This window comes from Paramormyrops kingsleyae, chromosome 16, assembly GCF_048594095.1.
Source record: "Paramormyrops kingsleyae isolate MSU_618 chromosome 16, PKINGS_0.4, whole genome shotgun sequence".
NCBI lineage: Eukaryota > Metazoa > Chordata > Actinopteri > Osteoglossiformes > Mormyridae > Paramormyrops > Paramormyrops kingsleyae.
Window position 1 is genome coordinate 16,419,744 of NC_132812.1, and position 13,390 is coordinate 16,433,133.

A 13,390-nucleotide genomic window follows, 5' to 3' on the forward strand; every position below is an offset into this window, starting at 1 on the left:
AAGCTGTTCGAAAGAACAATATGAGCTGCAAATTGCTATCAGTTCCAGTAAATGTATGACAGGATTTGGGACAGCAGGAAAGGAAATGGGGACAATATCTTTGAGGAGAGGAGAAAGAATTTGAGCCCAAATGTTAATATTATCCCAATGTCAACATTCACTTGCAACACCAGTGGGTTACAAAATTCCAGTATTGCATAGACTGTTTTTGTGAAACAGAGAGGGATTTTTCCAGAAAATCAATGATTGTATATATTGTAATTGACTGCATTTCTCCACATAATTGTGACTGTTTCTTTGTGACTTGTCTTAAAAATAAATTTATTAGCAGAAAAAGTAGTAACCCCTACCAGAATGGTGTTGTAGTTGTTCGGGTTTTTTTGTTCTTCAATACACTAATTTTTAAATTCATAATATATTACATATACATTTTCTCATTAGTTCCTATAACACAGATGAATGGAAGCAAGTTTCATACTGCTGTATATTACTGTGTTGAATTTGAACTATTTTAATTAAAAAATTACTTTTGTTTACTTGTGTGGCATTTTACTGATATTCTGTAGTTCGGGGGTGTCCAGCTCCTATCTGGAGACCCCCAGCCCTGCACAGCTTAACTCTTTCCACGTTCCACAACACCTGATTCAACTCAAGAAATGGGTGGTAATTAGCAGGGAAGTTGGACCAGGTGTGTTAAATGAGGAGAAGCCCAACAATGTGCAGGACTAGGACCACCCAGGACTGGAGCTGGCGACCCCTGCAGTAGTTTTTGATTTTATGATGTTAAGTCCATGTTTTTGTAAAGCTAAATAATAATGCACAAACCTTTTCAAGCACTTCATTTGCATTCAGCACAAAATGTTGTTATTTCAGCTTGTGCAGTCTGCAGTCCATTGTCTTCCAGCTACTAATCCTGGTCAGAGTTGCAGCATAGTCAGGAATGTATCCCAGGTGGCAAAGGCCACAAGGCACACTCTGAAGGTACACTCTGAAGGTGCACTCTGAAATCACACTCTGAAGGCACACTCTGAAGGCACACTCTGATTGCATACTCTGAAGGTACACTCCGAAGGCACACTCTGAAGACACACTCCGAAGGCACACTCTGAAGGCACACTCTGGACAGGATGCCACTTCGTCACAAGGCACGCGTACGCTCTCACACATTCAATTATATAGCATTCAACAGTCCAATTATGTTACCATTTCTAAACTTTTTTGTACATTATTTGTACCTTATGCTAATTTATTCTTCTATACAGTGATAAATTTGCCATATTGCAGACATTTATTACTTTATGATACTTATTTCTTTATTGCATTGCTGTTTGTCCTGCACTGTTCTGTCTTGCACTGTGCTTCTGTTTGTCCTACCCCCTTAATGCTCTACCCTGCCAATGTTGCGTAAGAATTTCACAGTGTTCCTTGGCACCCCTGTGACAATAGAATCTGAAACTTGAGGTGGAGTAAGTCATTATATGACTAATAGTCTGTAGTGATGGCATCATTGAGGCGGCGGTAATGATGATGTGTATAAGGAGTATAAGGAGGAAGCTCAAGAACCATTCAATCATTGGATTATGTAATATTAGCTTCTTTGTGTTTGCAAACGCAGCCCTGGTGACGACGAGCTTCTCCACAGGCACCCGGGTGGACCGGTGGGCCTAACATGACTGTGTTCCTACCCCATGTGTGTTTTCTGTGGCAGAAACTCTCCAGACTGGTGGGTGAACTCACAAGCAGCAGCAAGTGCACTAGACAGGGTTGTTGTGCGAAAGCCACCAAGCATGCTGAGAAAAGAGTCACGGACTCGTGCACTGACAATGCCGCAGGTCTCGACATCAAACAAAAGGCCATTGGCTCACAGAAAACATGCCCCAAGCGTTAATTATATAAATCTCAACCCTTCCCTCTACTGTAAGTCGCTTAGGATAAAAGCATCAGATAAATGTAATTATATTCATGTAATTATTAGTTTCAGTGTTAGTCATGAAATATGAAGTAGAATACTAGTTCAGTGGATAATATTGTTGCTTGACACCTGAATGATTCAACTCCTGCCTGTTCAATTTCAGAGCCAGAAAATTTTGGGAGGAGAGGATGAATCTAGATATGAATATAGTGCATCTAGAAAATAAGAGAGCATTTAAGGTACCTGAATGCTATAACTCTCTCTTGTTTATAATTCAGGCAGTGGTGGAATTATGAAACACATTTGATATATCAATCTCTTGCAGTTAAGGTAACAAGCTTACACTAAGTACAAGATTTCCCGAACTTCTGTATTACTACTGTTCTGGACAAGAAAAAAAAAATGCCACAAAAATGCTAATATGATGCAGGTGACCAATGGGGAGGCCAGGTTTCAGTCTAGGGTGGCCACTGACACCCCTTGCCACCCCCCAGAGCTGCGTATGTGCATATTATTAGAGAATTTGTATCTTCATCTGAGTCCCGCTGTCAAAATACCTGCAGATTACAGTAGCTACTAAGTGTCTCAAAATTGCCCATAATTTTCAGTAATGTGTGTCAGTGTGTGCATGTATCTGAACTGTGATGGAACAGTTTCCAATACAAGATGTACCCAGCCTTGTGCCCTGTGCTTCCTGGAATGAGTTCCAGGCCTCTCTGTGGACCTGACCAGGATAAGCAGTCAGAAAATGAATGGATGGTAATGACACATATGCAGTAAATGAAGTGGAAACCTGATAGGTGAACAAACATGGCTGATTGGCTTCTTCTCAAACAGGTGAATCCAAGCAAGTCCTTCTCTGAGCAGATGTCATCTGATCACTTGTGTGAAGTGAGAAGGGCGATGTGTGTGGGGAGTCTCCAAGGTACCGGCCTGTTAGGCTCATGTGACACTCCATTCCAAGGGGACTTTGCCCTCTGTCTGCAAGCGAGAGAGTGGCATTTCCTGTTAACATTTGACCTTCAGATATGAAGGTCATACTATGTGAAACAGGGTTTTTTTTTAAATTGAAGTACAAAATTACAGGAGAGGTGTGCTTCAGGATTATGTATTTTACTGGATGAATAATGATCCACTTTGTTAATTACACCCTGTAGATACTCTTTGTTCAATTCATAGTGCTGGGATGACAAATCTGTTCTCTTTCAAAGAAAGAAAAGTCATAAATCTGGAATGAAGCTCATTCTGCTGAATTCCGTGAAATCATATTTCTATTCTATGAAGATCTAAAGTGGGGATTAAAATATGTTATATTATGACAGACAGCAACACAGAAACAACTTCAAAACAGTGTTGCAGGTAATTATAAATGTAAAAATACAAAATGCATGAATATCCGAATTATAACAATATCTGCTTTCAGGTGGAAAGTGGGAAAAATGGTTTGAGATGTAAAATAATTTGGTTTCGGTGTAATAAGAACTACAAACTTCTGCTGTAAAAGTGGTATTGAAGATGGATGGATGTCTGTACTAAGATCAAGGGTTCAGGAAAAGAAAATCTAAACACACAAATGCACACACAGACTCAGTGATATTATGATTTAATTTTCCATATTCCCTACCTGATACTACTGATTTCGCACGAGAAGAATTTGTCTAATGAAAAAAAAGTGACCTCTTAAACTAAACACACACACACATGTTTGTTTATAGGATATTATTAGCATTACAAATTGACTCCAGGCCTCCGGTGAAATGTATCTAGTTTACACTGTTTATGCCTTAAAGATGATTATGGATCCAGGGAGACAGAGAACAGTAAATATTTATTTGCAGAAGTATGACAGTTTTACAGAGAGAGAGCCCAGCCTCACGCAAGATTATATCAAACTGCTATGCAAACCATTCATTTATTTATCATAGAATTTTGGGTAAGACAGAGAAAATTTGTACAATGACCAAGGGCATAGATTTGGGTATGGATGGCAGGGACACGCCTCTACCAAAAATTGTGGGAGTACTGTGTGTGTTTGAAACCAAACCTATGCCCTTGCAAATGACAAATGCAGAGTACTCCAAACATTTCTATTTTAATTTAGCTAGGAATATTTATTTCTTTTTTTGTAATAATCAGATGCTTTCTGGATAGCATTATTCAAATAAGTACAAGTAAATTTCTGGAAACAGCACAGTTATAAGAATCAAATAGTCCTGGACTATGGTGCAGATTATATTCTGGGAAAAAAACATCTTAAATGGATTACGTAGTACCATTGACTTTAGAATGTCTTAATTTTCAGAGCATAATGATATTATTTGTACTGGAAGATCTTGATGCAGTGGTGCATGCTGTCTGACACCACAAGGTCACCTTGAGGCAGCAAGGTTAGGCCACGGGGGCTTCTCAGGCCTTGGCTCACCAAAGCCTGACCTATACCCTTGGCAGGGTATATAAGCACTTGGTGCTCCTTGCCCCAGTCTGCCACCAACACATCTCCATCCTTATCGATGCATATGCCCCAAGGACATGAAAGGAGGGGTCCCACACCCAAGCACACACCCAGAACACGTATGACACACCAGCTATCATCCAGGACTTTGACGCAAGGCGCTTGCCCTGTTTCACTCCCCCTCTCTGACACAGCCACGAGCCTTGTGTTTGGACAGGCTGCTACCAGGTAGGGTCTATGGAAACCTGGGACTGTCATGCATTCCAGCTTGGTACCGGTCTTCGGGTTTAGCCTCAAGACAGTCAGAGTGCCCCGTCGAATGTCCGCCACAAGAAAGTCATCCTCGCTGTTGACAGCCACTCCCCTGGGTGCCTCCAGCTCATCCCTAGCTCCCATTCCCCCAATGGTTTGCAAGTGGCGCCCATGTCTGTTAAAGATCAGCAGGGCTCTCCGGGCTGCGCAGCTCAGCGCGATGAGACCCTTAACACTCACAGCAATGTCGAAGTAGTTTTGACAGCGGCGATTGGAATTCTCCATGTGCTCGGTGGAAACCTGCTGGAGGACATTACCTCGGGTGTCGGTCACCTGCACGCGAGCGTTTCCACAGTCCACCACAAACAGCTGACCCTGGGGTGTGGCATGAACCCCACTAGGGAGAGTAAAATCAGCCCTACCTGAACCCTGCTTCCCAAACTGTCTGACCAGCCGCACTGCCTTTAGAGGGCATGGATCTTCATCCTCCTTGACTATGTCGGGCTCTGCTCTTTTCTGCGAGGCCTTCTCTCCATCTTCCATCTGATCCTCTGTGGGGTCACTGGGGAAGGGCCCTTCTATGACTGACATGGAGACAGATCTGGTTACTTGGCCAGCACCACTTTTAGTATTCTGCAATAACCTCTGCCAGCTCTGCTCTCTGGCACCTCTGCCAGTAGAGACTCTTCCAGGCACAGAGCTCTGATGCTTCTGCCCCAAGAAGTTCCCCTTAGCCCTCTGACCCTGCGGCAGTGTCTCCTTTCTTGCATTGATCTTTGGCCGGTGCCCTCCAGAAAGGTCCGCTGTGGATTTGGAGATGCGTGGGTCACGGAACAGGGAGCAGCTGTAATCACGAGGGGAACTAACGATGAAGGTGTAGCAAGAGTCCAAACTATCCGTTGGGGAAGAAGTCCTCTTCATTTCACCAGACATTCTGAGAAGATGGTCATCTGAGGAGCATGAGCATGGGTAGCCTTTGGATGACAAACAAAGGCAACTCTGACTGCTTGCTAGTGCATGATTGTTTGCCTTAGGGGATGTTTTTCTGTTATGGCTGCAGTTTGAAAATCTTCTCTCTGAGTCTTGTCTCAGTACATCTTGGTCTACAGTTTTATGGTGCTCCAGCATAGCCACTTTTGGACTGGTGGGATGCTGGCAACTGGAAAGCAGGTTTCGATTTTTCAGATTTCTTGGACCATTTGTCAACCTGTCGTCTTCATTTTCATTATCCCCCGGTCCCACATAATCTAATTCCATATTTTGGGAAGCAGGGGCAGTTTCATTGCTGTCTTCCACATCATCTTGCTGCGATGGTTCCTTAAGGGAAGGACTCTGCAATGGCGGCCAACATCTTGCCCTTGGAGAGGTCTGCATCTCATCTTCCACATCTTCATTCCTGGGACACAGACAAATATTTCTGACCACACACTCACCCATCATCTGTGTCACTGTTGGACCATGTCCTGCTTCTGGCTTGTTAGACATAGTCTGCTCTGCCCCGTCTGGGACTTCCTCCTGAACTACGTCTGTGTGGAGGGAACACGGCTGGCCCTGCAGTACACAAGCCCCGACGGTGAAGCCGAGGTCATGCTGGTGGACTTGAACGTCTCCGAAAGTGATAGGCTTATGTTGAGAACTGGGTCGAAAATGTACCCGCTTCAGGGAGAGGGTTATCTCCCAGGGCTGAAGCAGCTCAGAAACACCTTTCAGCAGCTGATTCTGGTGAGACACACACTGATCGCCCGGCCAGTCCTTCACCTCCGTTTTCAAGTACACCAGTTGCCGAAGCCGCTCATCAACTAAAGAGAGGCCTACTCGAGCCGCTGCTGCATTTTCTCTCTGCAGCTGTTCCAGGCGTCTCTGGACATCTCGGTGGTCCTGAGCCACCCGCTCCAGCAGGATGCGCTCCTCCGTCTGTACTCCCAAAATGGCGCGCTCCAGGGCTTGGTTCACAACCTCCAGCTCCTTAGCCTGATAGTCTCTCAGGCGCTGTAGCTCCCTCTCACCCTCTGTCAATCTACACAGGGCTTGATTGGCCCAGCAAGGAAGGGTTTCCATTGGCAGAGCTTCAGAATCCTCACTGGACTCAGCTGGACCATCATCTGACTCACTATGCAGAGGAACTGGGGAGGAATTATGCTTTCCAAGGGATGACTTGCTGTTCATGTTTGACCCTACGAACATCATGATGGATGCTTTTAGTTTAGTTTAGTTTTCTTTTCCTGATGACCTCAGACGTTTACTTTAAATCACTGAGATGAAGGGGGGAAAATAGAAATAAAATGTTAATAATTTAGTTTTCATCTGACCACCTGAAATCTGTAACAAATTGCATAAAAACTGATCACACTTGGCCATGAAAATACAAATCCTGTGAAGACGCAGTATTTATTATATTTAACAAAGTTACTACAGAGAGGCACTGGGTAGTGTGCCTGGGATGGTAGCTCAAACTTACCATCTTCTCACTGTGTCGCACCAGTTTGCTCCCACAGACCAAAACCATGGTAGTTGTTTGGTGAACTAATATCTCCTAATTTCCAGTAATCTTTGCCTGTGTGTGTGTGTGTGTGTGTGCAACCCATCCAGGGTTGTCCCCTTCAACTTTATTCTGCCTAAGATAAGGCTGCGTTCCATTTACCTCAGAGGTCGGAACTGGGAACTGGGAATGACATCATACACAAGTCAAACGTGTTCCATTCCGTGTCCAAGTCGGAAAGCCATTTAACAATACCAGGGACCTGTTTCAAAAAACAAGATGTCTTGCTTAACTGGACAATTTGCCAGATTTAAGGCACCTCAGTTTAAATGGGCTTTATCTTCATTCACTTACATTTAGCCCAGACTACCTTAAATCCAACAAATAATACAGCTAAACATGAAATTCAGTTCTAAACTGTTAGCCATTATTAGCAATATCAGTTGATATAACAACACAATATGTGGTGTTTTGCGCATAAAACTCTGTAGCGACACGTCCACAGATAAGTTGGACAGTACTGTGTGTACGACTGATTTAATGAGCCACAAATAAGACGTAAGTGCTATAATAAACTGTATAAAATGAGAACTTTCAGTTCTGTCTATAAAGGACGCAGCCATCTTGGATTCTGAGCTTGTGTCGATTCCTTTGAGTTCACAAGTCGGAATTCCAACATGAGGTGGCATTCCAATTGAAATTTCCGATTAGAAACTCAGAATTTCTGAATTATGAGTTCAAATGGAACGCAGCATGAGTTCCTGGCTATACTGGATAAGCACAAAAGTGCTTGATGGATGGATGGATGGATGGATGCATGGATATACTGCTATATCTATTTGTTTTCAATGCAAGTTTAATGAGCTTGATATTTTTACATTATTAACATTATAACAATCACAAGGTCACCCCTAAAGAAAAGCCCCCACATAACAAAGATAATACACATGGTAGGATAAAGATGACAGACACAGTGCAGACTGACAGGCTTTTTGTTTGCAGTCTCTCATGGAAACTCCATTGACCATGATTGTCCTAAAAGGGCCAGTAACTCTAGTCTGGTTAGATCAAGATCTTAAGTACCGGCTTTTAATCAAACTGAAATCTTGCTAGTCAGTAGTCACGGCCAGCTTGACAGAAAATATATATGTATCTTGAAAGCTGATACATGGAAATGCACTTCAGACAATGTCTGCATGTCACCAGAACCTTAAGTATGTGACGATGTGCCAGGTGAAGGAAGCAGCACTTTAACATTCTTCATTATAAGCATCAATTTAAACTGGAAATCGCTGGCCTAAGTCCTAGCAGTAAGGGAATCCTTCTCTTCCGTATTCTAATACAGCCCTGTTCATTCTCACATTACCCCCCCCCCCTACATTTTGAATGAGTAACTTCTGCTGTTCGCATGCCATTGGCTGCTCACGGTTTTTTTTCCTTTTTCTTTTTTTTTTAACAAAAATAGTAAAAAAGTAGTTTCTCGCCAATACACAGAAAGCATGTTCCATGTTAAATGCATTAATTTAAATTTAACTGGAAGCTAAAGGCTGTAGTTTTACCCTTTTGACTTCTTCGCTTATGAATGATAAATATTAGGTTGACTATCTCCTGCTATGTTGTCATGTTTAAAAAAGGCAGTAAATAGTATTGGACATATTTGATACATTGTAATTTTTAACTAGAAACCCTGCATAATTAATTAATGATCTCACTCGTCCTCAGCCCCTGTGATTGAAGTGTAAATCTTACCTGTGCACAGGCATTCCACACCAGTCCCACCTCAGACTACTTTACACTTCTCCCCTCTCTCTTTTTCCCTTTACGCAGCCCTCCTTTCCATCCTCTCGTCCATCCTCGACTGCCCCAGCTGAGTGTTTGTCTCAGCTTGTTGGCATTTCTTTTGTTGCTAGGAGACCATCACGCCAACTCCGGTTCCCTAGACACAGATCCTCTATCCTACACTGTATTTCCATCCTACTTTCACTCCTGGTAATTTAATCAACTTTAATCCGTCAGTACATAAATTTAAGAACAGTTTAATTAGAAATGAAAAGCATGTTATATACTGATATTTTAACCTAAATGCTAACCATTCCCAGGATATAAAGGTAATGCATAAATTATTACTAGGCATTGGGAATTTCTGAACTGAGAAGATATTCTATTTGCAATGCGCAATCTACCTGTACAGTCTGTCATGAATGACATAAAATATCACATGCTTCTAAATATCATCTTTTGACACTGTGAGAATTTTACACATTTGTTCAATTAAAAATTAGCCATCATGACCATCAAGAAATGTCTTAAGACTCTTGTTTTCACTGAACACCATGATGTACCTCTTTCTCACATTGACCCTTGCCAGTTCCTTATCCTCACTGACTGTCATGTAGATATTATTTGGCACTGGTAGATACCCCATCATATTTCAGGCTTAGACTAAGTTCCTACTGCAGTACTCTGCAAAAGTCTTAGGTAGTAAAAGTAAATAATTAAAGCAGGAGTGGCCAGTCTTATCTACAAAGGGTCAGTGTGCATGCAGGTTTTGGGGTGACCTTTAGGTGAGTTGTTCAAACCCAGGTGTGAGAATTCACCAGCCAATCAGTCCTTTAATTAGGAAGTTGCAGCAAAAATCCGCATTCACTATGGCCGTCTTGCAGAAAAGATTGGCCACTCCTGCTTTAAAGCTATTTATCTGGGTTGTAAGTGCATATTTGTTCAGAAAAAATAACAATTTAACATTAGAAGATATGCAAATTAACAGTATAATTTGTAAATAAACAAGGATTTCTCTGTTCTCCAAAACGTTGCTGATAGTTTTCTTTGCCTAAGACTCTTGCATAGTACTGCATATTTTCCTAATGCTATTCGTTTGTATATTTTCCATTGTAAACAGTGTTCTGTATGGCTATTCTTACCATAAGTATCTTGCACTGGTTACTGGTCACTCAAGCTTAGCCTAGCAACACTTACAAGGTGTGATAGTTGTATTCTTGTATTATGTGTCTTCTACCTCACTTTGGACAAAAAGTGTGCTAAACAGATGCAAATGTTGTGAAAATACGACAGTGGCTAGGAAATTGATCCGTTTTAAATGGAGATGGAATTCCCACCAAAGTGGACGAACAAACAGCAATTTGAGACCATTATGCTGAAGGGGTAACTGGCTTCCAGCAGTATACGATGTCACTGTGTTCTCATTGTCTACCATTGCAGTTTTAAAGCCCATATACATTACCTAATACTGACTGTTTCAGTATTAGAGACTGAGAGAGCTGAGGTATTTTTTTTCACCTGTGTATCCGATTCCTGCAATGTAGTTGTGCTGTCCAAGTAACATTGAGGATGAAGAAGATAATGTGTCTGCATCAGCGATCGTCTTTGTGGTCACTCTACTGGAGTTCTACTGCTGAATTATCGTCCACAATATCTGTGGCCCTTGGATTCATTAATTCATATTATTAATATTTGTTCAAATAATTATTTAATTCAGCTTTAAGTTACTGTGCTCAGATGAAAAAGAGCTGCCGAATACAACAAAAATGTAAATGTGAATATCACCCATATTTATAATGATTTTTAAAAATTACTGAATAGGGGCAGTACAATGCTGCATGTGTGATGAGTTTGCATGCTCTCCTTCTGACATCGTGGGGTTTCCCCCCACAGTCAAAAAACATGCTGAGGCTAGTTGGAGTTCAAATTGCCCATAGGTGTGTATGTGTGAATAGTGTGGGAGTGAGTCCTGTGATGGGTTGGTGCCCCATCCTGGGTTGCTCCCTGCCTTGCACCCATAGCCTACTGGATATGCTCTGGACCTCCCGTGACCCTCAGTAGGACAGGCGGCTACAGAAAATGGATGGACTGATACTACTCAATAAAGACATTATACTTAAGGTCTAAAATATGCACACAGTACATCTACAGTAATATTTGCAATTTTTATTGCAACTGAAAGAGTGGAGCCTATCCCAGGGAACATAGAACACAAGGCTAGGGAGTCTGTCCAAAATCGACGGACAGCAAAAGAGGAGGGGGTGGGGGGGTGGGGTCACCTCCATCACCACCAGATGGCAGTAGATGCTCCTCTGTTCAACTGTGCTTTAAATAATTTTTCAGACATCACAGGGAGGCTTCACTGTTAGACTTTTATGATGCATCTAGTATGTTAATATCTTATACTGCAATTTGTCATAGTTATGGGTTCTGCATATTATATGCAATAAAAAATTGCATGAATGATGACCTCACCAGATGGCAAGTTATGAATAATTGACACACATTAAATAGACATAGGTCCACTCAAAAGTAAATAAATAGATCCGTAAAAGAGCACATCTTGGCATACTTTAATATTTAATCTATCGAATGGTTGATTTTAGCAAACTGTCTCTGTCCTGCTTGCAGAATAATCCAGATTTTATTTGGTAAGCTGTCGTTTTAATTTGCTTCATCTTTCTGTTCAATGTACCTGCTGATGGTGATGTGTTTGAAAGAAAAATTCATGTAAAATGCTTGCCCTGATCAATTCTTGTGCCTTCCAATCTTGACAATTAATGCAAGAATAAATAATGTAAAGAAAGGGGGTTTTGACAGGAAGGATTTATTTACAAACTGAATAACTGGAATGTCACGATCCATCTGTCAGTCAAACAGAAATCCAACAAAACAATGCATCAGGAAAACTCAGTCCTACTACTGGTTTTCACACACACATGGTCCCCACAATGCAAAAAACAGCTTTGTATTACATTGTGGGGACATAAACCTAATCCACCATTTGGTATTTTGTCACATAGGAGTAAAATTACTCTGATATTATCTGAAGGATGAAGAAAATATATAAATAAATACTTTTACTCTTTTATTAGGCCTATTTATTATTGTTATTAATCGGGATTCAATATATTATAGCATATAAGTGGAAGGGTTGCCAAATTTGGTCAGCTGGCTGGAGTGATGTTTTCAGTCCAAGACACGTGCACGCGCATTTACATATGTATGTAAGTTTTATTACCTTGTAAATATTCAGCAGTGTTTGCAAACTACCCCAACGCTCTTGACGTAGCTAATTTTAAGTTTATAATGGAATAATATAGATTATCCATAAGATTTCTAGCGTGTGCGTAAGAGACCGAAAGCGTGAGTCACGCCCCATGCGTGAGAGTTGGCAACCCTGAAGTGGTGGTACCTGAACGCACGAATTTGTGCACATTCATCGCATCCGCTCGTTTAAAAACGTAAAATGCACGGCTTAATTGTCGTGCATTAAACTTTACTTAAACCATTTTCCTGTTTCCACTAACTCCTGTAGCTCGTACTGTTAAGTGATATTAAATGGGAAAAAACAACATGGTAAAAACTACCTGAACACCATTCGGGGATCTGGTACATGGCAGCCTTGTGCATTTAGCCCGAGAGTGTGTTTGTATCGATCTTGGGGGAAATTTATTTCGAAAACGATAGTAGGCCTATACATGTTTTAGCAGCACCGCGGTTCAGTGATTGTCCTGGAAACTTTAATTACCTGCACATTAGGGAGGCGTTTCACAAAAAGCATGATTCATTCAGGCTTACATGATCGGCCACTTTCACAATCAAATTACCGTCAATGAAATTAAATCAGGTCCAAATTTAGCTGCAACAAAGGACGGACAAATCGGCCTAAATACAGCAGATCACATTAGTCGCTGAATTAATATTACTGCATTGGTTTTGTAGTCGCTGAATCAGTTTAAGCATATGCATATGTATATATATAGTTGCATCAAAACAAGTCACGTGACTCGGAGCTGTACATAGTTTTATAAAGAACTTTTAACAAAGTTCAAAGAATAGCACAAACGCTGACACGTACTACCAAGCTGCGTATAGATAGTATGGCAAATATTACCTCGTTTGACTTTTCCTGTTTTGAGTCAAAATATATCCAGTTTATTGATGAACATTTTATTTAGTTATGCTATTTAGATGCATACACTAACCTAGTTTCTCCGGCTATTATAATTATAACCACCAGATGACGCTAAGCGTTCATGTGCACAAAGCAGTAAGAAACAACGATTGTGTGACGCATAGGCGTCGTTAGGTCCGATCACTCGTGGTTATAGCCCAGAATATTTTAGCCTCGCAATCTGTTTTACGAAGCAGGATTTCTTGCTTAGCCGGATAATGTGTTGGATTTAAGATAATCTGGGCTAAATGTAAGTGAACAAAGATAAACCGCTTTTAGCCCAGACTACGTTAAATCTGACAAGATATCCAGCTAATAAGAAATTCTGGTTCTTGAAAC

At 41.3% G+C, this 13,390-nt stretch overlaps 1 protein-coding gene across 2 annotated transcripts; it reads right to left on the minus strand.

The window, feature by feature from the left end:
* Window positions 1–3,895: 3,895 nt before the first annotated feature.
* LOC111852713 (uncharacterized) lies at window positions 3,896–13,102 on the minus strand. Of its 2 annotated transcripts, XM_023828926.2 has the most exons (3): window positions 12,992–13,102; window positions 7,258–7,357; window positions 3,896–6,868 (listed from the first exon to the last, which is right to left on the minus strand). In XM_023828926.2, exon 3 carries the CDS (start codon window positions 6,801–6,803, stop codon window positions 4,227–4,229), a length of 2,577 nt encoding a protein of 858 aa, XP_023684694.1. In that variant the 5' UTR covers window positions 6,804–6,868; window positions 7,258–7,357; window positions 12,992–13,102; the 3' UTR covers window positions 3,896–4,226. The 2 variants fall into 2 exon arrangements, with proteins under 2 accessions (XP_023684694.1, XP_023684695.1); XM_023828927.2 differs by lacking the exons at window positions 7,258–7,357; window positions 12,992–13,102 and adding an exon at window positions 8,845–9,195.
* Window positions 13,103–13,390: the final 288 nt, after the last annotated feature.